The following is a 26,571-nucleotide window of genomic DNA, read 5'->3' as shown; positions in this document are numbered from 1 at the left end:
CTGCTGGATTCCGGATGACCGCTTGGCACTATAGACATGAATCCACTTTACGTTTTCCAGAGAAGCAAAGGGGCTCTCCCTAGATCTGTATACTCCTATGACTTTCCAAGTATGTATAAATGTGGCTCTACTCCCCTTCGAAAACTTTTTTATTTGTATCCCACAATACAATCACAACCATCCAAGATCCTTAGTGAGCAATTGTTCTAGATTATCATTTACTCTGCAAAGTTATTTCACGATGAAGATCTCAGTCACCTTTGGTATGCTTGGCCTTAGTGCCATTGCTTCAGCATTTCCTGCGGATCTTGTGGCACGGACTGAGTGTTACCCTGGAACTATGGAGAAGGGAAAGGTGCGTATCCTTTTCTATTCACCACTTATTAATATGCTAAATTTTGTCAAGCCACAAAAATGCGGCGACAAGAAATACACAGTAGAAAAGAACGGCCATTGCGTCAAACCAACCCAAGAGCTTGGTGCTTACAAAAAGACCAGTTGCCTAGGCTTCTGCGAAGAAACAATTACCGCCGAGTACGGGCCAGAACAGCCGTTTACAGGGGGAGCGTGCCAAGCTGGAACGACATGTGCGATCTCAGAGGGAGATTCCGTCACCATCACCAACACGTATACGATTTCGACAAATATAGGTGTTTCGAAGAGAGATGCAGATGGGAATGAAGTAGAAGAAGAAGTCATTCTCGAAAGAGGAGAGGGCTATGTTGAGGGCGGCCTAGTCAAAAGAGCTGATGAGGCATTGTTCAAAGCCGGGTTCGACATTGGAGCTAGTTACTCGTACAGCTCATCTGTCAGCTATACCCTTACGAACGAAAAATCCAAAGAACTCGACAAGGATACATGTGGATATTGGACGTTTATACCTTATGTTATGAAGTAAGTCAGCTACATTTTAAGCCCTATCTTTACTAAATTAGAGCTTTAAATTAATTTGGCGACAATAGAGTTTGTGGAACGATGACCCAAGCTAAAGTGGAACAACCAACCGGGGGTCATCTATCGGCTGTTAGAGATCCACACTGCTCCAAAAAGGATTTCACATCGAACAAGAAGTACTGCAACAAGGTTCCCTACAAGGGAAAGAATGACAGGGCAGATGGTCAAATTGTTTTTGTCTACGTTGATTGCAAAACCAATAAGCCGAAGAGACAAGGTCAAGATGCAGCTTACTATTGGCCTGGCGTTGCATCAAACGGCGGTGCGCTGCTAGATGCCCTAACCTGCAAGGCAGTCCCTCAAATGTGCGAACTCTTGAAGCACCTGCCATAAACCATGGAGAGGTTGGCATTGTCAGATACTTCTCTTCTATTCCGCTGGCCAAGCATTGACGCTACTTCATTTTGTTGTTGAGTGGACCTTGCGGGCATGCTACTCTTCTTTGTTTTTGGTGCTACCCTTCGTTTTTGTTACTACTCTTCGTTTGTGTTACTTGGGTACGAGTGGTATGTAGAGGACCGAGCCGCGGTGGTTTGGGCTCATGCTGGTGTGGAAATTACCTGGGCGATGGAGATTGTCGCACTTCCCCTGCCATCAACTCCTACGCATGTTGCGGGAACTCACCCAAGTATACATGTATATATTATCATTAGCATAGATATACATATTGAATTAGATCAACTCTGTATTTTACTAGAACCCTGCTAAAACCCACTTTTCCCACGATAATTGCACCTGATCTCAGCTGTGACTTGTATTAATAGAGATACCTTATATGTGAAGACGGTTCTGGAGCTACGCCCGACACGTGCGCCTACATACACTCACCGATCACGTGGGTTGTCACGTGGGTTCCATCACGTGACCTACTTCAAGGATATATTTAGCATAATATCTTCGTACCTAGGTACGATTAGAGTCGAATAGAGAGATCGTTCCTTAATCAAGGCACTTCTATTTACATTCGTGACAATAAGCAGCGGAAAATACTATTCGTATAGCTCGTTCGGCTACAAAGCTACAGACGACAAAGTCAAGTAGGAGCAAACTCTATCTATAGTCGTTCGTACACGATACGATATTGCGCCTCGTACTGGGCGGGGCGTCGCACCCGTCGGCTGCCACGCTCCCGAGACGCGCCCCGTCACACCGCAAGGCCAATCACAGGAAATACTGCACACGCCCTCACCGGGCGACACGGTCTAGGTATGTAAGTAGAGATGATTAGCACCTAATCTACACACCGGATTACGAGCTGGAAAATACCCGCGAATAGGAAATCGACATATCAGACACCGACTCAGTCGGATCACATTGTTACTCGAACGGCATGGAGCGCGTCCCTGGAAAAGGAAGGTTTTATCGGAACAACGATATCCACAAACGCAGACGAGCTCAAGGGAAAAAAAGGTATAAGTAAAGGGAGGGGGGAGCGCAGTAGATAGAGACAGAGACCCTCGTGGTCAAGCAATGACAGGCCTCCAGCCCTATCTATATTATATATATGTGATTAGAAGTTATTAACGACGTGTTGTTGTGGAGATTGCAGGGCGTGAGAAGGGCGATTTTTGTGGTAAAATCTAATCGCCGACCTGCCGGTGAATTACGCTGACTCCAAACCTTAGATGTACTGTAGTAAGCCAGTAACACACAGCCCCCGTGCTCGAGCGCAGGGCTGGAGACTATCGTTCTGTAGATCTGCAGTGACTCGGCCGTCGGCTGGCATCTGCCGCCGTAGCGAACTGGTGGCGGTCGCTGCTTGTGTTTTGTTTTGCTGGATTCTGCGACATCCACGAGTTAAAGGGCTTAGTCTGATGATTAGATACAGTAGCAGTTTCCCCAAACTGTTGATTGCAGTTTGCACTGACCCCGGACCGGTTCAGCAGTTCCTGCCGTGGCAATCGTCGTGCTCGATCTCGATTGCCCACCGTGCTCCCATTCGTATTGCGTATTACGTAGCTTGTCCGCGTCCTTGGGGGGCAATGCTCATACTTATCACTGCATATTCCAACCCTTCCAAACCTTCCAAACCTTCCAAGTTCCACGTTCCACGCCCCAAGGTGCTTCCTCGCAGTAGCTCCTTATGCTGGTGAGTGCAGTGTGTCTCGCAACTCCCCACTTCCTATTGGTACGCCGTTCCTCTGCAACCTGCTGCTCTTGTCCGTGTCTCACCACGTTGTCTCAGCGCTCCCCGCGGGGAGACGAGGATCGCCAGGGCCCGCTCATCGACGACCCCCCGTGTCAACTTCTCCGCATTCCAACATCTCCACGGACGACGAAGTCCACGTTATTGTTCCCGCCTGGTGGGCGTCTTCTGCAGGTTCGCTGCAGGTTCCCTATGGGGGGGCTGCATGGAGCACACGGCTGCATGGTGCCGAGCAGCTGGCTAAGGTTTGTCGAGGCCTCTCGAGGCCTCTCGAGGCTTGTCTGCCGTGGCGATCAGAGTATATAGCCCAACGCCACCGCAGCCCCTTAATCGCAAGCTTGAGGGGAAGCTTCTCTTTTTAGGGCAAACTCCGCACTTCCTCGTGGGATTGGATAGGTTGCCAAAGGGCCGCTGTCAGCCACAGGGGGGGCGGTCCCAGCGGGTTGGAATACATATAGCTCCTGCTCCCAATTCTTTGTGTGACCATGCCTCCACCCGCGAATCCACACGTTGACATCCAATAAGAAGTTGAACCAAACGAACCTGTGCCCTCCAGTGCAAACTCACCATGGCCTACCAGGCTCCGACCTACCAGCCTCAGTCCGATATCTCAATCACAAAGGTGTCGCAGGAGGGATTTCTAGTATGTTATCCTCATTGTCCCCGACTACTTCTCCATGAGCACCCCTCAACATTGCCTAGTTCGCGTACCCGACACTAACTCTTCCAGATAACGACTTGGACGCTTTTTGCGGTCTCCAGTATACTGTTTATCGTGCGCACCATCATCAAGCTGAAAGTGCTTCGCAAGCTTTCTATTGACGATGCCCTCTTTACCTTGGGATACTTGCTTCTCGTGGGATTGTCGGTCCTCTCGACCAATATGGTCCCCTGGTGGTTCTCACATACCCTCATGCTTTACGGTCACGCCGCGCGGCCGGACAACTACTTTCTTAAGTATATGGTGCCAAAGATGAAGGTCCAGTATGGTGTGCACATGCTGTACTGGAGTTGCTTATATGCAATCAAGGGCAGCTTCTTGGCCTTCTTTCATCGGCTGACCGGTGGCCTTCAAACCCCAAGAAAGATTTTGTGGGTGCTTATTGGCTTCACTTTCCTCACCTACCTATCCTTTATATTTTCCCTCATAATGGTCTGCCCGAGCATGAACTGTAAGTGACACTTAACTCCAGACCATGCCAGGAACCAGAGTTGACAGTCTATCTAGTCCAATGCGGGGAACCCGGTATCAAGCGTTCGATGATAAGCATGCGGTATGGGACTTCCATCGACATCATCTCTGATACACTCAGTAATACTTCCCGCCCTGATTTTGTGATGGGATGCATGCTAACCCTACCCGTTATTAACAGTTATGTTATTCCCCATTTTACTCGTCTACCGGCTTAAACTTCCTCTCATGCAGAAGTTCGGACTCTTCACACTCTTCTCCCTCGGAATTTTCATCATGGTAATTGCGGCAGTTCGAGTAACCGCCTTGGATAATTCTGGCGAGTGGCCTCTAATGACCTGGCTTAATTTATGGTCGATTATGGAAGCCAACGTCGCCGTCATTGTCTGTGCTCTGGGTAGTTTCAAACTGTTGATTTCCCAAGCTTCCAAGACTCCAACAGACCAGTTGTCGCCCGGGGCCAGAACTCCTGGGTATTTAAAAATGTCAGGGAAAGCTACCACCGGAGCCAATGCATCCTCGAACAGACAGCACGGCTTGGGCTCGCGGAAGGTAGATCCCAACGACACCGAGCTAGGGATATGGGACTGCCCAGCAGCGAATAAATCTACCGAAAAGCTACGAGCGCCAGTTTAAGTTCTGAATTAGTAAAACAGTATATTAGGCAATACTAGGGTGCAATAAGTTTGAACATTGGTCCATGCAACTGCAAGCTTCAGAGATGCGTAATTGTTACCTCAAAGGCCTAAAAAGCGAAGTATATTTCATACTATACACGGACTAGTGTTCAAACTTATTACACCCTACTATAAATCTCTTCGTTATCTTTTATTATTAATTCTAGTACTTTAATTCTTATTTCTTACTTTATCTCTATTTTTATACTTTAACTTAGAGTATATCTTTCTTTTATTACTAGTAATAAATGGTAATCTTTATTAATTACATAGTATTATATTAGGATAAGTCTTATAATAGCTGCGATCAGTGCCACGCCTAGCTTAGTAATACCAGGTAAGGTAGGTAGCGTTATTCCGATAGGCTCAGGCGACATCGACGTGCCTCACTCGTTCGTCGTTATTCGCACCGTTTCCACAAACTTACAACAACGACAATGGAAGAACAGCAGCATAGCACAGCTGGACTCAATACCTCTCAATTCCACGCTCTCACCTATCCGCGCCTGCAGCTCACCGACAACACTCTAGATGATAATCTTCCAATCCAGCCCAAATGCCACATAGAAACACACACATCGCTTACAGTCGATCTTGGCTCCCTCGATATCCTTCCACAGGAGCTTCTCGATTACATTCTCCCCCAGCTTGACTTGCGCACACTTACGGATTTTCGACGCGTCAATCGACGGGCCTTTCAACTAGTGGCGTCTCTTCCCCAATACAAAGCCATTAATACACATGCACGCGATGCGCTTCGTGGGATTCTAGCGACTGGAACGGGCCGGTCGATTACCTGCGAAACCCTCTACAGCACAATTTGCATAGCCGAGTGCGAGCAATGTGGCGATTTTGGTGGCTACCTCTATATCCTCACCTGCAAACGTGTCTGCTACCTCTGTTTTACACTGGATCGGGCGTATCTACCATTATTTTACACTCAAGTGATTCGGAAATTTGGACTCAGCCGTCAGATGGCCGAGACCTTGCCACAAATGAAAAGCATACCGGGCATATATACGCCTCACGAGAGTAAATATCGGGAGCGACTTGCGTTGGTAGATGTCAATGTTGCTCGTCGAGCGGGGATTGCCCTTCACGGGTCCGCCGCCGCTATGGAAAAATACAAGTCGGACATGGCTTCTCAAAAGATACTAGAGTATAAGAATCAGCTGTTACAACAGTCTACGGATCTATCAGCCACGCCTCCCTCCCAGTATGAAGGCCCGTTCGACAGACAGTGCAGGGATCCATTTCGTTACATGGCCACCGTTCGCACGCCATGGTTAAAAAGGATCTCGCAACAAGTGGAGTTGGGCTCGTATTGTACAGGATGTGTGAAGAACAACTTGTCCGGCCCCAGGCATATGAATTCCAGACGTAAATTTACTATCGGTTCATTCAATGAGCACTTGAGGCAGTGTGGAAGCATCAAAAATGGCAAGCATCAACCTGAGCATGAAAGCACGGTTGCACAGTGAACAGCGCATGGGGTTTGATATTTTGAAGGATGGTTGCATACAGATCCAATGACAAGATTCGAAACCGTCCGAGGTAGTTACCACCAGCCGAGCATCCTGCCCCCTGGCCCTCCCTCCATGTGGTTGTACCATCGCCTAACGGTGGTACCTCTTGTCCTTTCTAGGCCTGAGCATGTGGTTAGTGCACATATGTATCAAGTCAAAAGTAAGGTTTGCGTGACAAAGCTGCACTTGGTGTTTAATGCATGTTTTTCTCTACACTACCAAAATTCCTCAAGTTTTTACAGCCACAAGTGTACAGTCGAAAATCTTGTTGGCACATGTTGGCTAAGGACTGTATTAGCTAGCATAAAACTCACCACAGCTCGGTGGGGCAACGACTGGTGCGGCTAAGAAAGGCTCCCAACCCGCCTGGATTGGGAGAAGGGGGATGAAGACTTCTATCACTCTATTTCTTGCGCTATTTACTACAAAACTCAAGTTGCTATTGTTTGAGTCTTTAAATTTAGATTATCTATCATAGTAGGAATTTTCGGTAGGGTCGAGTGAGGTCAGTACAATTTATAGCATTATTGGAATATAAAAGAAAAATAGCCGTAGAAGGATTAAGTATCATTTAACGGGACTGATGCTTTTTGTGATATATATATTTACTTTCCTACGTGGAACGGCCTGTTCGTCGCCTGGGACGATAGAACGTGCTACACATTGCGGGAGACCAACATTACAGATCTAATTTGGAAATGTAAGCCGCTTTCTGCGGAGCAAACACTACATCTTGACCCGGTGTCGAGAACTACCCCGCTCATTGGCAAGCACGGAGACGATGATGTGCTGTACATCGGAACCCTTGCCCATGCACTCGTGCTTGCAATCGACAAGACGACCGGGAAACTTATAGATGCACTTTCGATTGCCCGACCCCAGAGCCCATGGAAGGCAATGAAGGAAGACTTCTTCCGTCAATTATATGCATCTCCCCCAGTCTTAAACCACAGTTTGTGTTTTAGCATCTTAGTTCCTAGAGTTACAGCCCGTGGAGCTTGTATTACTTACCTGTAGAGCTTTGAGTGCCGCGAGAGAATGGAAAAGGGATCCAGGAAATGCAACCGAAATTTAGTAATAATTATCTTGTGGCTGACTTTAGCAGTGTCCGAAGGCTGCAGAACAGCATAATTCCCAACAGTACTATGCTCAGTCCCTCCGTGTAATGATGGCTTTCCAGGCCCAACGGCTGCATGAACCCCATGATCTAAATCATTTTCGTATTAAATTATTATACGACGTATGTCACATGGTCTCTAGGCTTAGAAGCCATCAAAGAACAATTCGTCATTGCCAAGCAACGCATTGCTCCTGAAATCGGAGCAGTTCAGACTTGTTCCTTGGCGTTAGCCATGAATCGAACTTGAAGTCGTTGCCGTCTCCGAATGCAGAAGATATTTCCCCGCCTTGAGACTGGCGTTCAACTTGAGTCTGGACCCCCATTGCAGTCTGAGCCCCCGTTGAAGTCTGAGCCGAAAGCCCACTCTGAAAGAAAGATACAAAAAAGAGGTCCGACACATTCAGTGGGATATGCTGTTTCCATATCTCATTCTCTGGGTCAGGCCCCAAGTCCTTCCATCTCGTGAAGAACATTGCTCTCCCATGGCTGTCGTAGTAGTCGAAGTCAATACTGTATTCGGTGCGGCATTCTCGACACTTCCTTATCTCAGATCTGTTTTCAAGCATGCTCCTTCTGAGCTTGATGTGTGGACATATCATCTCAGGATAAAGATCGTCCACAAAGGTTGTGCCATTCAAGCATTTGAGCGAGATGCGTACACTCTGTAGGCGATGCATCAAACGCCCACGGATAACACGGCATTCTTCTCTGGATTGCCGCACATAGCCTCCATGTTCCACGGTCTGCGCTGCTTTGTTGGACATTATCGACAATAATCCTGTATAACCGGGTTGTTGGTGATGTCTTTTGATAACCATTTTGAAAGCGGTTGCACCAAATAAGTCAGTTATGTGGCTAATGTCGTCATTTCGGTCCTTGACCACACAGGCTGGAAGGGGTAAAGAGTCGTATTGACGGATTCTCCTTCCAGCACTATAAGTAGCGCTGTTATATCTTTGCAAGTTCTCCATTTTATGTAGCCGTCTACAAGGAACACACACAATGCAATTAGGCAGATCGATAGCCAAAAGATTAAGCAGCGCGAGTGTGTGTTGGGTTGAAGAGGCTACCTTCGAAAATTGCTGGGGGCCAAGTAAATGTTTGAGGTGCGAGCAGGAAAGGCAGAAAGTCACGGCTGACTCTGGAGGAAGGTAGTCCGTGATACATAAAAGAATATCCAAGGAAATACTGTTAAGGGCGGACGATGACAATGCAGCAGGCTTTTGCCGCTGGCGGTGGTAGGAAAGCAACCTTCGAAGGTAATCCATTGACTCTGTCTTGTCTTCAGATAAGCCTAGTTCCAGCTCAGTCTCGCTGTCCAGCTCCGAATGTTTCTTGCCTCTTGCCCACGCGTCCGCGACTGTGTCTGCCTTCTTGTGTTCGCAAAGGGTTGGTGGCTGTGGAGCTTTCGGAGTCAGTAATTGTATGGGACTAGGAGATTGTTACTGCAGAATGCGATCGAAATGATATTTGCAAAATCCTTATGGATCGTTGTAGTCGTAGAGCAAGAGTCGGATGATGGTGTTTACAAGATTGCGAGGTTGGATGAACCGAGATGCTGCCTGGCTTCGCAGGTAAGGTATGGCGCATTATAGGACCCAGCAGAATAGCTGAGAACCGCAGAAAAGAAAATGGAACGAAAGTTGGAGAATTTGGGGATACGCAGCGACGTCGTTTTAGAAGACTACACACGAGGATTCGGGGTCAAGATGCTTTGGCAAGGTTCTGGCAGGTCTCGATCGAGTCTGGACACCTCTAAGACAAATCACCGTGTGAAGGCAAAGAATAATGGCAGGAGTGAGTTTGAGCGCAACGGCCTCCAAGCACCTTCCGCCAAAATAAGTATTAGGACTGGCAGTGTACTTGTGCCTTCTTCTGTTTTCGCATGCTTTCTCTCTTCTTTTTCGATCATCGACGCAGCCCTCGTGTCAAACCACTCTTGTTTCCAAACCACAATCACAATGTCTGGCTGGGAGATCGCAAGCTGCATCTGCGCTTTTCTGGCACTTTTCGTCGCCGTTTTGGCACTTCTTTTCGCTGCCCCTTTTTACTTTGATCGAGTGGGCTGGCCTCTTGGGCAATTCGTTATGCTCCCCCGCCGCCCAAACGGGGTTTCGCTCCTGGCTCGCCCGAGTACTTGGAGTTGCAACAAATACGGATCTACGCCAAAGTCATCACCATGATGGCTATGATACAGAATAGCGAGAAAACGACACACTCGATTGCTGATCTTCGTGAGGAGCTCGACAAACTCGACAACCTCAAGTGCAAACTCGACTAATTTCGACCTTCGTCCTATCCTCAGCATATTCTTATTAATTCAAATATTGTTATCACCAGCGAATCCAGCGAATCCAGCGATCAGCCTGCACTTCTCCGACAGTGCTGGTGACTAGCAGCCTTAGTCGGGTGAAGCTAAGACAGGCTCTCCAATTGCTCAGTCCCCGAGAATCTTCTCCTTCTGTCGTTATGGTGATCATTGATCATTGCTAACAACTTGCGTCTGTACAGATACCTAATCCTACCTTAATCAATAGCTTCACGAGTCGACTGACTGCGAGAATGCCGAACATCACAACTTCCGAGTAAGTACACTTCTTTCAGAGCTGAATAGCCAAGATCAACAAGGCATGTCTGCATCTGGAACACCCTACTGCCGAGACAACGCGGAAAGAAGAACAGACTTCCGAGATCGTCAGACCATGGGTGCATCGTAGGAGGGAGGCAAGAGAAAAAGGTCGGCATAAGGACGAGTAGAGGATGTAAATGGCATAAAGGCGCGAATGTGGCCAATAGCATAATTCCACACCCATTGATAGCCTCATGAATTTAAACGGGTGATACAACGCAACTTGCTAGCAGCTCGTGATACCATGCTCTCGGTGGCGGTCAATCACCCAATGTCCAAGCAAGAAGGTGCGTTAACGTCCAAGAAGCCAAAGTTATTGTGAAAATTTTGCGAACATTTGAGAATCAGGGTTATGCACTCAGGGTTTAGCACTCTGCTTTAGTGAATTTCTTTCAAACATCTAAGATTGTGTCTGTTTGTTGTCTATGCTTCATCTTGCCAAATTTTTGAAATTTTTGTCCCTGCTCGAGCCTCGATCCATAGGTTGAGAATTAAACCTCTGGACCTCTATATCGTATGTGAGGAAGAAATAAAATGTTCTGGCTCACCATTACGGACTCCAGGAGCCTAAGGGCTCGAGCTTTTGCTCAGACGCTCGTGTTTCCAGAATCCGTGTGGAGAGAAGAATCTGCCTCGAGCTCAAAACGAATTATGTTTAGAGAGATCCCATTTGGGTTCTCAGGGAGCCGACTTCGTTCCCCGTATAATTGACAACTCTTGCACGGCATAACCAAATAGTACACCAGGGTCGCTCGAATTCGAGGGTCGAGTGTTACCCGAAGACAGCAAAAAATAAATCGTGCATATTTAACTACTACTACCGCAATACGCCCCTTGACAGGTTTTCCACCAGTTTTATATAGTAGATTAAATCCCCTAGGCATGTAAGTGCTAGAAGCTTCTTTGGCCTCTATGCTTTCCGGAGGTGTATAGTAGTGATTAGAGCGCGTTTGGTTGCGTTTTAGTGTTTTAATACTTCGGCTAAATATTCGGCTCGTCACGAATTCCTGCAACCCCTGGTGGTATGTAATTATATTATAATTAGTCGCCAAAAAGAGAGCACAGTAAGGTTATATCCTTATGTAGTTCTTAAACGTTCAAAACAGAACCTGCTTTTACTTGAGTTATCAGACGCAGTCCGTCACACCTTCCGCCTACCGCGTATAAGCAGGGAAATCAGTCTTCGCTAGCTTATCACGGCCCCTTTCCATTAGGCTGGTCTGTTTGCCAGCAAGTTACTTCTTGCTTCTTAGATAGCAGTTGCAGTGCGTAAACGCGTGTATGAATTAACGCCTAGTTCTAAAGTCGCTCAGTCAAGAATAGCTCTTATTCATAGCAGCTATAAAGACCACTCCATCCGGGTCAAATCAGTACCGAAACTGGCTAAGCCCGGCATTGAAGGACAGGTATTATATTTAGATTTAAACACAAGGGATCCTCCTATGCATACGCGATTGCCTTATCCAGTCCCAACATAAGATAATTAGGTATCCTGCCTTTAACAATCATTTGCTGCCCCGAATTCTCATTCCGCAACCTCCGAGCTTCCTTTTCCAACTCGGCGATATATTGGATCGCTTTGTCGAGGATTATTCCCTGGCTTCTTGTTAGCAACATGATTGAGAGTCTGACTTCGTATGTATTTACCTTATTACACTTCTGCGCCTTCCTCCTCTCACCAGCGTCACTATCCATGGCATCCTCGCCCTCCTCCTCCTCCTTCCCTGCGAAACGGAGACTAGGGATGCTATCGCGCAAAGCATTGATCTTGCTGTTCAAGTTGTTCCGATACCGCTTCTCGATCAGGTTGTGAGAACTGTTTTGGCGCTTGCCGATAGGCGAAGCCGATTTGCCACGAGAGGTTTCGGACGATTGACTCCTCCCTTCCCCCGTCCGTATTGCAGCTGTCGGTTTCGACCTCTTCGTTTCTACGTCGCGGTCAACGTCCCATGGGGAATTAGACTCCGAGCTGCTGGGAGATGAAGCCAGGCTGGGAGGAGAGAGGATGGGGCTGTTGCGTGGAGCTGCTGGGGTGGTGGTGTTGTTGTTGTTTTCGAAAGCGGTGGGGATGAGCCATGGATCGATGAATGATTTTTGATCTAAGCGGTCTTCTGGGGTGTGAGAGACATCTGATATTGGCGATGGCAGTGCAAACTCAGGCGGACTTGAGGAAGTGGATAGGTGGCATGATTCTGGGTCGCCGAAGCTTTGCAGGTCCTCGAAATCGAAGGGTAGTGGGTTGTATTCTGTACCGTGGAGTTAGTCTAATTCTCTGTCGCGCTTGAGTGACAAACATACGGTTGAACCACATATAGTTGGGGCATAGGTCTGAACCTGTGCTGACAGGCTCCGAGTCACATGGCTCTGCCGACCAGCACTCTTCCAGAAATTGATCAAAAAGCTGGTTGGGGAGCAAGTCAGCAGCTGTACTTTCAGATTCGCAAGACCCAAAAAAGTCATATATTTCCAAGGAGGCGGGCCACTTTTCGTCAAACCAATGTCACTGGTACTAAGCAACCAGCGAGTTCACGGCATACAAATTTGACCCTTGCATAGAGAAAACATAGACACCATTGATTGAAAAGAAAAGGTGGCATGGCATACCTGAGAGTCCATGGCCTTTGAATGACAAACGCACTCAGGGGTTGGTAAATAGCCGAATTGGGTGTCGCTAGTAGAGGGCGGCAGTCAAGGAAGGTATGTGAATTTCGGGTAAGCCAGTTAGTTGCTGAAGCGAGTAGTTGGCTCGTGTGTTCTGAGCGTGGAGAGAATGGCGTGGTAGTGCATGCAATGCCTCCTTTAAGTATCCACATCATATACACATCAGTACGCGGGCAACCTTGGGACTCCTCGCTCTCACGCCGAGGATTCCCTCACGGGGGGAAGCGCGCCAGCCTCGTGGCGGGCGCGGCGAGGGGCAGCAAAGCCGCCCCACCTTTTATTCCTCGGACTTGGGTGGCCGCGAGGCGACGAGGACGAGGACGAGGACAAACGCTTTTTAGGTCAGCTTTTACTGTCCTGAGGCATCGTCACGAGCGCGGGGAGAGAGTCGAGAGAGTCGCCCCCTGGATTCCGAGGGGGATTTGGAAGCCCAAGCGAGTCGGCCCCACCACAAACCCCCCCCCGCGGCATCACAGCTGCTCGCACCACACCACTTGGAGTGCGGACGGCGGGAACCGCCGCTGAATGTGTTTCCCATGGTTTGATGGGTTTGATGGGGGGGGCGGAGAAGATGCACTTATAGATGTACATGTACAGTCGCATATGGCTAACTCGACTCAACACGTCAATCACAGATCTCGCTTTTCGAAGAAATCCTGCATTGGATAATCCTGCACAATGGCAGACGTGTATTCTCTCGCCGAACGAGCACGCGGCAAACTGATACAGGCGGCCTCCCGCCAGGATCCTCAATTACGCCGCGTCTTGGGTCACGCTAAACTCCTCGACTATCTCATCATCGAGCTCTCCTGTGCGGAATCGACGGGGGATGAAGGCGACGCGCGAGACGAAGTTCTCGTGGGATCTGAGGAAGACGGATGCGATCTGGAGGATTCGGATGATTCCGACTCAGACTCAGACGCAGACGCAGACTCGCACTCGCACTTGGACTGGGGTTCCGACCCAGACAGCGATTCAGAAACCGATTCAGACACCGGCTCAGATTCGGGCTCAGATTCGGGCTCAGATTCGGACTCAGATTCGGACTCAGACCCGGGTGCGGAATGGCGCTCTTACGCTTACGCTCACTCTTACGCTTACAGCGCCCAGGTGGGAAGTGCGGCACGTGACTGGCCTCCGATTGAATGCTGGGAAGCCGCAAAGCCAATGATTGTTGGCGAGCGACCCATGAAAGTCAGTGTTCAGGAAGTCAGGGGGCGAGGCGAGAGGGAGACCTGATTGGAGGAAAGGCACGTCCCGCGGGGAGTCGCTGAAAAGCCCGCGGGCTCGGAGCAGTTTCCTCGGGATCCTGACTAAGCATGCATAACGGCGCCTGTTTGGCGCGGCCCGGCCTTCTCAACATACATATGGGCCCTGGCATGGAGGGCCGTCGGCTTGCAGGTGTCGCTCGTCAGTTCTACAGAACATCTGAGGAACACGGGCAAAGGGAAATGTCATGTCTGCCCCCAAGGAAAAACAGAATATTGTTGTTATAGGTATGAAGTCCGACATACCATACCGCTATGCCGGGCAGGCTTTGCTAACGTGACTCTGTAACCAGGGGGGGGAATTATAGGATGCACTACCGCATACTACCTCACCCATCATCCGCAGTTTGATTCTTCTAGCCACACCGTTACGGTCATTGAAGCTGCGAATCTGGCCAATGCCGCTTCAGGCAAAGCTGGTGGGCTAGTGGCTGCCTGGGCCACCTCAAGCAACCTTGCCAAGCTGAGTTTCGACTTACACGATCAACTGGCCCGAGAATATAACGGCGCGGAACTCTGGGGCTACCGTCGCGTTCGGTGCGGGCAACTGACCGCTGTGGTGCCCCAGCGAAGGGGCACTTCCAAGCTGGAGTCGAGCAGCCCTCCGAATATCGAACTGGGGAAATGGTGGGCCCGAGACCTCAAGAAATCGTCGGTACTGCCACATGACCTAGACTGGTTTGACAATGAGAGTGCTCAAGCCTACGAAGAATTCGCCGATACCAGCTCCACTGCACAGGTGCATCCTTTTCAATTCACAAGCTCCATGGCGAAGCTGGCCGAGCAAAGCGGGGCAAGGATCGTCATGGGGAAGGTGGAGTGTATCAATTGCTGCAACGCGGACGGCTCGTCCGAGAGTCCTTCACCACTGACGTCCTTCGACAATTTAACGCAAAAGAAGGTGGTTTCGGTCACCTACGTGGACAAGGTCACCTTGGAACAACATACTCTTCCAGCTACCACCGTTGTGCTTGCCGCAGGACCTTGGACCCCTACACTCTTTCCGAAAGTCCGAATCCATCCACTCCGTGCACACAGCGTGAGTATCAAGCTCCAAAGGCCTGTGTCTGCATATTGCTTGTTTTCAGATATCCGCCTCGGCGACTCTCGACAGACTGTTGGAGCAGCGAAACCCATTTCGTTGGAGATATATGCGCGCCCGAACAACGAGGTTTACATCTGTGGCCAAGGGGATCGGGATATTCCCTTGCCAGCCCCTGGAAACGCTGTGGAGGTTTCCTCCGATAGTTGCAACGACATCATTAACGCGGCCATGAGTGTGTCGGAAGAGTTGCGGAACGGCAAGGTGACAGGAAGACGGGCGTGCTACCTGCCTACGTTGGATGTTGGAGCTAGCAGCGATCCGCTAGTAGGCCAAACGGAGCTGGCGGGACTTGTTCTAGCCACCGGACATTCGTGTTGGGGCATCTCCAATGCGCCTGCAACAGGAAAGGCGGTTAGTGAGCTCATACTCGATGGAAGAGTTAGCTGTGTGGATGTGGCGAGTTTAGACCCTAGGAGAATTCGTTGACAAGAAGACGCATTGATAGACCGCTTCCAAATAGCGAGGCCATAGCAGAGGAAGCCAACCCGCTTTTCCGGTAGTATGCTGGACACATATCTGAGCATTGATACTTATCTAGCTATATATTGATATAGCAGGCGCAACAGGACCAAAAAATCACGTGATGAGCACCCCACAGCGATTTCCAAGTTCATGCCTCAGGCAATAACCTGCTCCGCTCGCCACCCCTGCATAACCGTAATTGAGCCGTGGTGTGACTTCACCAAAAACTGACTTGAATGAATGTATTAACGTACGACTATTCTTTCACAACCCCACCACCCATACCATGTCTTCAGTTCATAATTATCGGGTGAGCAAGCCCGCACAGCGTACGTCAACATGCGACATGTGCAGGTCCAGGCATCAAAAGTGCGGCGGGGAACAGCCACAGTGCTCGAATTGCAAGCTACGGGCCATAAACTGTTCCTACAGCGGCGCGAAGACACGAGTACCAGAGACTAGTAGATCGCCTGGATCTACCTTTGCACTGCCGTGCGTTCCCAGCGCCCTCCTCTTATCACAAAATGACTAATGGCTCCATGCTGTAGATCGAGCCGCCCGTCCATTTCAGATGCCGACTACGACCGCCTTTACGCAGAGATATTCGGTGACATCGTAAGTAACATCTCCCACACTACCAAATACGCACCAAGGCTGATAACGTGCCACAGGTTCGACGCCTTAATCTAGATAAGGGTGGCAGATCGGGTTCTCATGAAGATGCTCTTCTGGATGCGCGACCAGGCAATGCAAGCTTGCCAATGTTTCATCGCGAAGTCTCCTCCATAGTCAGGGAGCAGGTCTCACATGATAGCTGGCTTCCCACTTCCCAATCTGATGCCAACCTCATCAATGAGTCCGCTCTTGAACGGAGCCCGGACCATATCCGTAAGATCCTGAGAGATTCCCTCCCATCGCAAGAGGTCTCTCGGCACCTTCTCGATATGTTTTTTGACTACCAGGACTCCATCTTCTATGTATGTAATAGAGAGGAAGCGCAGGCCCAGCTGGCCCTTATGTATGAAGAACCGGCTGGGGTCAGCATATCTTGGTTTTGCCAGATGTTCTTAATCTTCGCTGTAGGTGTCCAATTCGACGATGTCTACGACACCGATGGAACAACATACCACGAGATCGGCCAAAAGTACATTGATGATGCCATTGATGAGAACCCGCAGAGCACGATATGGATTATTCGGGCGATGCTTCTGCTTTGCCTCTTCCAGCCACCAACGAAATGGAACTCCGTATGGATGCACCTTGGTACGCCCATTGCTCCCCGCAAAATAACGATTGAAGCTCATAATTGATAGATACCGCCATTCGAGGGGCCCAAAGATTTCAGCTAGATGTGGGACACAATCTTCTGAAAGAATTATCCGACAACGAGTATCGGGAATGGCGCCGGCTATGGTTAACTATAATCTCCTTTGACCGGTATGTCTACCTTGAGAATTGTTACCGTTTTCATTCAGAGACTCATTGTGCTACAATAGCTGGGTAGCAATTTTCCTAGGACGACTACCACGCGTCAAGGAAAGTATTTCTAGAGATCCCATTTTGAAGGTAAGAGACAGGAACATTCACTATCCTCATTTAATAACAGTCACTAGGACCCGAATTTCAGATTTACCTTGACGGACACCATTCAAAATAACATTACAACTTTAGCAATAATATCGGGAGATATATTACGCGATATGTATTTCTCAGAGCAGCCCAGTCTCAACACATGCCGTCAATACAAAACTGAGCTCAAAAAATGGACATCGAGTTTACCGAATCCTCTTCAGCAGTACATCCAATCGGGCGAATTTCCAAAATTCCCTAAGGACCAGGCTGAATCCACAGTTAGTTTTGAAGCAGGAGGTCTTGGGGATTCATCTGACACGGTGTTAGTTGAATTTATATTTCATGCACCTAGGGGCGTGGATGTTAGTCACAAGGCCATTCTTATTGAGGGCGTTGAAAATGGAGACGTCAGGTAACTTCGGGGGCCCTATTGTCTCAGCAATATCGTCTGAAGCGACATTGTGGTACGTAACGCTATCGAATCCGACCATGATGCACTGTCTTGGCATGAACAAAACTAACGTCTGTGTCCAGCATTGACTCTGCATCTCGTCTTATCAACAATGCCACCACAATGTTAGGTTCATCATCTGCACCAAGGAAGTCATTCATGCCAGTGTACGTTTAACCATTCCCATCCCAGTCTCAGCTCATAGCACTAATACCCGCAACAGGTTTTTCTTGATCAACGCAGCCCACATCATGATTCTTGCAGCAGTCTGGAAGCTAAAGCAAAACAGAGGCGGTTACGGAATGCAAGGGCCATACGACCAGCCCCGCGAGCTCGCCGCAATCGACGCCTCGATTCAAATCCTCGAGTTCTGCGGCCACAGAAATCCCTTTGCGCGCAGGTATTCAATCTCGATCAAAGACCTCCAACGACAATTAGTTTCCGGCCTCTCGGCCAAGCCCTCTCCGGGTTTGGGCTCGGGACCTCCCCTCTCCTCCATGTCCTCTTCAGCCTCCGTAACGGATTCCGACCCCGCGGCCGAAAGCCCCTATTTCCAGAACCTGAGGGTTTCGGTCGAGCAGAGTGGTAGTGCACCTACTATAGCAGCCTTGAGACCTTCTTTTGGTGCGCAAACATCATATACATCTGAGAGTCCTTTGAATATTAGCCTCGAAGGCTGGTCGCCGGGTCGGCTTAGGACGCTGAGCCCTGGGGATGAGGATCTTTATGGTATGTCTAGCCCTTCTTTATCATATTGCTTTTGCCCCTAATATGAGCACATATACTTACTTACATGCCAGCAGACCCTACGTCCTCCTTTGGGCTTCAGCCTGATGAGCATAACTTCTGGAGCCAGATGAAAGAATAGCATTTAGATTTATATTTTGCGTTTAATCATTTAAGCCGTTTGTTCACTGAATTGTGAATTACAGGTGACTACTTCATCGTTTGAGGTTCTTATGGATACGGGTATTTTGAAATTCCGTGGGTCAAAACCTATTAATTCTCTCGACGTTTTCCCCCCTTCAATACTACGAAAATATAGACTAAGTTAGAGCAGAGCTGGTTAAGTGTAGTCAGAAGTTCGGCTCTTTGAAGAGCGTTGGGCATCTCTAGTACAGTAGTATAGCGTTCCAGGTGGTGCGACGAGAACCGGTCGCGACGTCGATCTCGAGTAGAATTATGGTCGATGCGGCCCAGTTCCGAAAGATCAACCCCAACTATGCAAGGCCAAGCCTAATTAAGGTAACAAATAGCCGGCGGCATAATTCCAATCCTATCGAGCTCTAGTTTGATGATGATAGTCCGCCTCCACCGCCGAGGGCCGTCCAAGTCAAGGTTGACGACGTGGATATTTATATGCAAGATGAAGACAATTTGATTATTTGCAGTCCAACCGTTCTAAGATATGGTCTAAATGATAAGTTGTAGCGTAAGAACCCCGTCTAGTAATAAGAGGCTTGTGAAGCTAATCAAATCCTATGTAGTGGAGTTCGCGGTCGACGACATCACTGAGATCAGCTGGAACGACTCCCTTTGGAATCATCTTTCGATACAGCCTAAGCAGAAGAATCTCACACTGGCTCTTGTAGTATCTCATTCGCAACGAATACCCGATTATTCATTTGATATTATTATCATAGGGAAGGGTCGTGGTCTGATTATACTCTTCTAGTACAGCACCTAGCTTCAACTATATTTCTCAAGTCTACTAACAAACGTACTAGTGGACTACCTAGAGTTAACAAGACGCTGACTGCTGAAGCACTGTCGGAGCACCTGCGGAGACCGCTCTATACCGTGTGGGTATTCCTCTTAGAGCTGCTGCTCTTTGTGCTGACGATTTGTATATATCGGCTAGGGATCTGAGCAGCGATACAGCAAAGCTCGAGAAGCAGCTTTCGCTTCACTTTGAGCTTGCGGATCACTGGAACGCTCTGCTTCTTCTCGATGAGGCTGACATGTTTTTGCGCAAGCGCGACACGGATTATACCCACAACCCACTCGTCTCGGTGTTCTTACGCAAGTTGGAATATTATCAAGGAATCATGCTCCTTACTACTAACTGAGTTAGGGATTTTGATCGTGGGATCCAGAGCAGGATCCACCTTGCGCTTCGGTATGGTCCTTTGGGTGCTTGGAATACCTTTCTTCAAAATGCAATCACGGCGGGCGGGAAAGCAGACCACAGTGATGAGAACCTTGACGACCCTGCAAAGCACGAGCTCCATGGTCGCCAGGTAGGCACCTGTTTCGTCGAAGTTATGAGTTCATACGCTGACAGGTTCCTCCTTCAGATCAGGAATGTCGTCCGATCACCCACAGCTAGCCACCTTGCAAGCTCTTTCTACTGCCGTATCTCTACCCCTCCCGCTTCTTCTATTAGCGCTTCCTCGCTAAGTTCCCTCCTCCCAAGTGATTCTACTGCTACCCGAGTATCCGCTGCTCTTACTCAAGGCCCTGAGCTGGGGTACTATATCGACAAGCATCTCGCAGCTCTTCTAGTAGACTACTAGCAGTTTCGCTGCGTTCTCGACTCTAATCTCGTCCTATGGTACCTCGGCCGAGCGAGGACTTGGGGAAGTAGGTGTGCGGGCCGATGATAACTCCACTTGTTACTCTCCCAAAGCCAACCCCAGTTCTTTCTCTAATTCAACTAGGTTCTTATTTGTCCACCTATTATCGCCGCTGTCGGAAGACTTAGGGAGGGAGTAGAGCGTAGACTCCACTGACGTACTTCGAGTGATACTGCCGACACTATACTAGTAGGTCTGATCTTGTAGTAGGTAAGCTTGTTCGGGAGTAGAAAGTACGCTATACTACTCGTGAGACCTAAGTCCCGGGTTATCTCCTTAATATAGCGGCCCTCTTTAACGTTATACTGTAGACTAAATGTATCAATAGACTCTGTCGGTCCTAAAGCGAGTTCTGAAGTTAGGAGGGAGTTATATAGACTTATATCTAATTTAATATACCTAGTATCGACTTCACTAGAAACGCCTTCGGCCTAACTCCTAGCACGTACCTTATCTAAGCCGTCGTTATTATCGAGAATCGCTAGTAATCTGTATATAATTAGCGGACTTCTATATACAAGGACAGTCGGTATAACTACCTCTACTCCTGCCTTGACGTTCACCCGACTTTAATTATATTTAGACTTTGCAGTCCTATCCTATGAAGAGCTGGCTATTCCAGGCGCTAAAAGGTGGACTTCTAGTCTTCGAGGACTCAGTCAAGATCTTCGGACGCAGAGCTGTCCGCTCCTCGAGAGATAGAAGATTTCCGTCTAATTCACCGTCATTGTCATCAAGAGCACGCTCATAATCTAGAGTAACAAAATCAGAACAATCCACTCTCAGTATAGGTTTTCAACGTACTTTCAGCTTTCGCTACTATATTTCTATTTACTTCAATTCAATATCTAGAACGGGAAAGAGTAACTGCGAGCCTGTGTACTTTCTAGCTGCTGCTAGAGTTAGATGACCGAATTGAGCGGCTAGGTTTAGTAGTTTAGAGAGTGTTTCGCTTGAAAATTGGCGGGTTTAATAGAGGAAATGCAAATAGAAAAAATCTCGTGCTCTTAAGAGTAGCTAGAAAGCAAACTAGTTTGAGTATATATGTAATATTCAGTGAGGGGAATTGAACGGCTTAAGTGTAACCCGTGAAACGCCTACTTATTAGAACTAGGCTATTCTCGTCTATATATTAGCTTTGCCGTTTACAACTACTATAAGCTGTCCTAAAATCAAATAATCTAGTCCTATATATGAAATCTCAGCTCCTTCAGGCTTCTGCTAGGACTAATTCATTATACTAAACTTTAGTCTTTCTTAGTTTCACTAACGATCGAGAAATCGGCCTGTGATTAGTCTAATCTTACTCGAAATCTAATATATAATAACTACTAATCAAGCTCCTCCCGAGGTTATATAACGTACTATTATACTATCTTCTATATTAGCTTACTTACTTATAACTTATTCTTATACTACTAGTATTTCGTATTCGGTTTATAAAATACTTAGTAGAAACTTTAATAATGCTATTATTATATAGATTATTATCTACTATAGCTACGTTAGAAAGAAATTAGTTTTACTTGTTATAGATTAGTCTAGATTAAAGTATCAGTATATATTATTATCTCTATTAACTTAAAGAGAGTTTACTAACTTGAAAAAACTTTATAGCTAATTAATAAATAGAGTATAAGTCGGTATTTCCAAAATTAATATACTGAATCGGATTAGTATACCTCTCCTACATTATATAATTACGCTTTAGTTATTACTTACATTTCGAATAAAGCTCGCTTAACACCCCTTCACTTAGCCTATCTCAGCCTCGCCTACAAGCCACGCTGGCGGCTTGTATAGCTCCTAGGGATTATTTTCCTTGTCTGACCTACTATCCTACTTATTCTTAGTGATTACTGAGCCTTCCATAATCCGGATGATGTTCTCCGGTCTAAAACTACCCATAAATCAGTACCTTGTCTCACTTTCAGAATTACGAACTGACCAAAACCCCTCCCCTGCCTTCTAACACTCCCAGATACAGTCATCGAAGCTGATTGACGTTATTATAGCTTCCTCAAAGCTTTACAAATAACAGTTGCATCGAGCTAGGTAATCTGTCTCGTCAAAATCCATCCAGGACTCAGGAAGTCGGCAATCTTTCTCTATTAATGATTACATCTGTAAGCTAAGTAACAATCTTTACATTACTGCTAAAGTCCATATGTGTAATATCCATTTCCGCGAACGTTTTTGCCGGAGTCGTCTGTCTCAGCATGTAAATATTTTGAAGTGTGACATCGCTGATCGTATTCGCAGAATTATACCCCTGAATGTACGCCCCCTGAGTTCCCTTAGAGTTAACCTTAATATCGTTGATTTTCACACCCTCGATAGGTCCAGCGCCCGCTGTTCCAGGTTGTTGAATGTAGAGATCCAGCCAACTGCACTTGTCACCAGCCAGGCCGCTGATGTGCTCAATCTCGATATTGTAGAACGTCACGTCGCTGACTTTCGCAGACCCGAATTTGTGATCGATACCAATCCCAACCGCGCCCTTGTATACTACGCTGTTCTTGAATACGACGTTAGACTGGTCCTCGTATACGCCTTGGCCGATCTTGTATCCATAACATTGGGTCCACGCAACGCAATCGTCGAAAATCACGTTGTCCAGCGGCATTGGGTCATGGGGATAAGGCACGGTGGTGCCTATATCTTTTGGCCATGTTTTAGTGGAGAAGCAATCATCCTTCGATATAGCAATCGCTCTATAAGTCCGTACGTTCGTAGATTCCATAACGTCGATCCCATCGTCCTCATAGCCGATATCGAATCTGTTCAAGATCTTGACGTTCTTCAAGGCAACATCGGTACTTTGAATAGGCGTCAGAGCCCAAAATGAGGAATCTCGGATCAATGGGCCGTCGAAAATGAAATGTGCTGTATCCACAGGGACAACCATGTCTGCGATGAAATCGTTGTCAACACGGCCAATACCTCCTTGGCCATCGATAGTACCACGGCCATAGATTTTGATATCTTTACTGTTAAACTCTGTCGAAATCCACCAAGTACCGGGTAAGAGCCCAGTCTTGTTGTAGTGTATAGTATAGTCGCTTTTAATACCAGTGTTACGTATCACAGAGCCGCCGGCAAGGTAGAGTGAGGTTTGCGAACGCACCTTCAGATTCCCAGCTTTATATACCCCAGCGGGGACATAGACAATACTGCCGGGACTCTTGCCTGCGGCATCAAGAGCACTTTGAATGCCGATGTTGAGTGTTACGCCGGTATTGTCGGCCCCATAGTTGAGGACATTGAAGATTCCTGGTCCAGAAGAGGGCGGCACGTCTGTTTCCAACGGATCAGCACAGATTACTATCTCCTTGATACCGTTGATCGTGATTATAAGATAGTGGGCATCCACTACTGAGAAGACGAGGTCTTTGCCGTCTTTTTTGGGTTTGATTTGCCATTTCTCGGGAGAAATGTTATATGAATCGACATTTCCGCCGGGGATTACTCGGAGTCGGAATTCGGTAGGATAACCTTCGGACATGGACAGTTGAACATAGTCGTAGCCAGAATAAGCGACAATTTGCATAGCAGTGCTGTTGACCCAGAGGCTGTACATCCCAGATTTGGGGTAGATAGATGGTCGTTCATAGCCCACTACTTTGCCCGAAGCGAGAAGGGACATGCACATGAGGATAATTAAAAAGAGCTTCATGCTGAACTGTTTGAATGGGCTTGATCGGTCCATTGCAATTGTTTGATTTTTGAAATTCCAATCTCGAGATCCATACATCCTATGTATTATTTCTCATGTATGATGTATGAACCCCAGTCGGGACGCTCCGCCCTCTTCGTAAACCTTGGCCCAATTGGATTATAGAATCGAACACGAGGTTTACGCAAGATTAGGGTCAGTTTCTTCCTAATTAGGAAAAGTGAATTCCCGCAGGGCTGGCTTCCTAGCTAGTGCTCTGCTCTTACTTATGAAGTCATATCCTGCTATTTAAAGAAGCCCATAGCCACTATAATACAAGGATTAATAAGCTACTAGCTATGTGAGGGTAGCCGGTATTCCCACCACCACCCAAGATCGGCATTCCTACCACGCAACCCTTACGCATCAGGCATGCAGCGCACACACCAATACTCCCACCAAACTTGCGGCTGCTGGCGGAGCCAGCTGCGCAAGTTTACATTTGCATTTGTATCAGCGCCTCAAATGAAACACGACAGCGTGGGAGGCCTGTAAGTAGTGCAACTGAGCACGACCCCGGCATCGAGGGATGGGTTCTGTAATCTGCTCCTATCCTTTGCACCAGCGTGCCCCGTTCGCCTGTCCGCGGCTGCCCCGTACCCTTTTCTCAGTCGAAAAAGCTCCGTACAAGGGCGATGTGGATGTTTCCAGAGATTTGCTTTCGTGCCTCCACCTCTACTAGCGACGACGCCATCCCGAACAGGTCCTTCCCTGACTATCCCAAAGAATGATGATGACAGCACCGGCGACATCGAGCGGAATCGTAACGGTTTGCGGTCTTGGCGCCGTGGAACTTGGAAATTTGACACTTAGAACTTGGAACCTCGTGAGTGTCTCCGTACGCTATCTTTTGTGTGTATTTTGACAACTATACAAAATTATATATTGTCTGCTTTAGCAGGGCCTTTGTAAGTTTGAAAGGGGAGCGAAAACGGATACTATCACGAATATCTTAATAGGTTCAAAGTGGTAGCTATATTCTAGATAATAGGTACTAGTAAGACTAATATTTAAAGAATATAGGAATTATAACCGATTTGGGAGGGGGCTAGAAGGGGATCCCCTGAGCATGATCCGGCTGACTTATTAGCGTGCTCAGGATTCAGGGCTCAGCTCAGATTAGAGTAGCGACTACTCAGGTCCAAAGATAGGTTGTAGGTCGGCTGTCCAAAGACGGAACTGGACTTTGGAGAGGTCAAGATTCGGTGTAGATTATATTAGGAGTCTGATTATACCCAGTTCTGTGCCAGGCGCCGAGAGCATTGAAGGAAGATGTGGCACAACTTCTCGGTGGTAGTACATTGATCGATGACTTCAGTTAGCCGTTATCATGCAGCGGCGAGGTAGCTGTATTGCTGTACAGGCTACCCCTGAGAAACACGAGATTTGACCTAAGCGTCTTATTATCCGAAGATAGGAGCGGCAAGGTAATTTTAACCACTAAGCCGTTTGGCCTATGGAGGAAAAAGATTAATAAATATCGCTACCAGGTCGCAGGTTACGAGAAATTGATCGTTGTCTGTCCTTTGAATCTCGGTTTGAAGCATAGCATTCATCATTTCCTTGGCCTCACGGGACCGTAGTCATGCTTGGAGCCAACCCTAGCCTGATCCAACCGGGCCCTGCAAGACAGACAATTCGCACGCCTTTGGTGCTCATACATGACGGCAGCGGCCTCATATTCAGTTATTTCTGGCTGGGGCCACTAGGCCGCGCAGTGTACGGCATCTACAACCCGAATTTTGAGTCCGGCGGGAACTGGGAGGGCGGGCTTCGCCAGATGGCCCAAGCCTATGTACCCCTTATCAAATCTGTGGTGCCTTCGGGCAAGGTCCTCATCGGGGGTTGGTCTCTCGGAGGCTTGCTGGCTCTCGAAATCGCACACTTGCTCGCCCAAGATGACGATGTCGCGGTATCGGGCCTCCTTCTTTTGGATACCGCTTACCCCAAGTTCAACACGGCGGATGAGATCACGACGCGCGACCACTTTGAACTTCCCTCGTCAAGTCCCAATGCATCGCTTGGACTTCAAGTGCAAGAAGCCTTTCGCAATGCCCGGCGGATGATTGACGAATGGGACCCCCCAACCTGGGGCGACAAGGACATACTTCCACGACCAGCCATCCTCCTCAAGGCAACCGACTACGTGTTGGGTCAGGGCGAAGAAGTGGCCACAGTCGACATCGCCCGCCAGACCCAGCGGCTCGGATGGGATGAATACCAGCACAAGTTCATCAGGGTGGTGCTGAGTATCGCTGGTCACCACTTCAATATCTTTGCTGAGGACAAGGTAAGATATGATCCCATAAGAATGTGTGATGGCAGAACATTTAAAGTTTCATTTACTGAGAAAGAAGTCACCCCAGGTCCAGGAGTTTACTAGAAAGATCATGATGGCATGTACAATGCTGGAAGTGCAATCTTGATCAAGTGCACCGGCCTCTAAACGAATCGCGACCACGTTGGTGAGACGATCGCGCGTGCCGCTCGATAGGTAGAGTCTAGGGAAAACCAACT

At 48.0% G+C, this 26,571-nt stretch overlaps 10 protein-coding genes across 10 annotated transcripts; 7 read left to right on the top strand and 3 right to left on the bottom strand.

The window, feature by feature from the left end:
• Positions 1-241: 241 nt before the first annotated feature.
• Positions 242-1,287, top strand: BP5553_08857 (uncharacterized protein; the record flags this gene model as incomplete). The annotated part of the gene is made up of 3 exons (XM_032017480.1): positions 242-355; positions 407-894; positions 963-1,287. The coding sequence occupies 3 exons, from the start codon at positions 242-244 to the stop codon at positions 1,285-1,287; spliced, it is 927 nt and encodes a 308-aa protein (XP_031866123.1).
• A 2,381-nt stretch (positions 1,288-3,668) lies between these two features.
• On the top strand, positions 3,669-4,928 carry BP5553_08856 (uncharacterized protein; the record flags this gene model as incomplete). Its single annotated transcript, XM_032017479.1, has 4 exons — positions 3,669-3,743; positions 3,831-4,272; positions 4,329-4,412; positions 4,474-4,928. The coding sequence occupies 4 exons, from the start codon at positions 3,669-3,671 to the stop codon at positions 4,926-4,928; spliced, it is 1,056 nt and encodes a 351-aa protein (XP_031866122.1).
• A 478-nt stretch (positions 4,929-5,406) lies between these two features.
• Positions 5,407-6,450, top strand: BP5553_08855 (uncharacterized protein; the record flags this gene model as incomplete). Its single annotated transcript, XM_032017478.1, has 1 exon — positions 5,407-6,450. One exon carries the CDS (start codon positions 5,407-5,409, stop codon positions 6,448-6,450), a length of 1,044 nt encoding a protein of 347 aa, XP_031866121.1.
• A 1,332-nt stretch (positions 6,451-7,782) lies between these two features.
• BP5553_08854 (uncharacterized protein) lies at positions 7,783-8,586 on the bottom strand (the record flags this gene model as incomplete). The annotated part of the gene is made up of 1 exon (XM_032017477.1): positions 7,783-8,586. The coding sequence occupies one exon, from the start codon at positions 8,584-8,586 to the stop codon at positions 7,783-7,785; it is 804 nt and encodes a 267-aa protein (XP_031866120.1).
• Positions 8,587-11,684: 3,098 nt separating this feature from the next.
• BP5553_08853 (Uncharacterized protein) lies at positions 11,685-12,860 on the bottom strand (the record flags this gene model as incomplete). Its single annotated transcript, XM_032017476.1, has 4 exons — positions 11,685-11,840; positions 11,892-12,490; positions 12,543-12,645; positions 12,849-12,860. 4 exons carry the CDS (start codon positions 12,858-12,860, stop codon positions 11,685-11,687), a joined length of 870 nt encoding a protein of 289 aa, XP_031866119.1.
• A 723-nt stretch (positions 12,861-13,583) lies between these two features.
• Positions 13,584-14,144, top strand: BP5553_08852 (uncharacterized protein; the record flags this gene model as incomplete). Its single annotated transcript, XM_032017475.1, has 1 exon — positions 13,584-14,144. One exon carries the CDS (start codon positions 13,584-13,586, stop codon positions 14,142-14,144), a length of 561 nt encoding a protein of 186 aa, XP_031866118.1.
• A 217-nt stretch (positions 14,145-14,361) lies between these two features.
• BP5553_08851 (Uncharacterized protein) lies at positions 14,362-15,704 on the top strand (the record flags this gene model as incomplete). The annotated part of the gene is made up of 2 exons (XM_032017474.1): positions 14,362-14,401; positions 14,467-15,704. 2 exons carry the CDS (start codon positions 14,362-14,364, stop codon positions 15,702-15,704), a joined length of 1,278 nt encoding a protein of 425 aa, XP_031866117.1.
• A 322-nt stretch (positions 15,705-16,026) lies between these two features.
• Positions 16,027-20,279, top strand: BP5553_08850 (Uncharacterized protein; the record flags this gene model as incomplete). Its single annotated transcript, XM_032017473.1, has 13 exons — positions 16,027-16,232; positions 16,289-16,355; positions 16,412-17,003; positions 17,054-17,177; positions 17,237-17,306; positions 17,354-17,724; positions 17,847-17,930; positions 17,987-18,492; positions 19,251-19,437; positions 19,491-19,565; positions 19,625-19,789; positions 19,838-20,003; positions 20,061-20,279. The coding sequence occupies 13 exons, from the start codon at positions 16,027-16,029 to the stop codon at positions 20,277-20,279; spliced, it is 2,832 nt and encodes a 943-aa protein (XP_031866116.1).
• A 2,191-nt stretch (positions 20,280-22,470) lies between these two features.
• Positions 22,471-24,015, bottom strand: BP5553_08849 (Glycoside hydrolase family 28 protein; the record flags this gene model as incomplete). The annotated part of the gene is made up of 1 exon (XM_032017472.1): positions 22,471-24,015. The coding sequence occupies one exon, from the start codon at positions 24,013-24,015 to the stop codon at positions 22,471-22,473; it is 1,545 nt and encodes a 514-aa protein (XP_031866115.1).
• Positions 24,016-25,639: 1,624 nt separating this feature from the next.
• BP5553_08848 (Polyketide synthase-like protein) lies at positions 25,640-26,437 on the top strand (the record flags this gene model as incomplete). The annotated part of the gene is made up of 1 exon (XM_032017471.1): positions 25,640-26,437. One exon carries the CDS (start codon positions 25,640-25,642, stop codon positions 26,435-26,437), a length of 798 nt encoding a protein of 265 aa, XP_031866114.1.
• Positions 26,438-26,571: the final 134 nt, after the last annotated feature.

Source organism: Venustampulla echinocandica (genome assembly GCF_003357145.1).
Source record: "Venustampulla echinocandica strain BP 5553 chromosome Unknown scaffold_9, whole genome shotgun sequence".
Taxonomy (NCBI): domain Eukaryota; kingdom Fungi; phylum Ascomycota; class Leotiomycetes; order Helotiales; family Pleuroascaceae; genus Venustampulla; species Venustampulla echinocandica.
The sequence above is the reverse complement of the archived record's forward strand: the minus strand, read 5'-3'. Positions and strand labels throughout refer to the sequence as shown.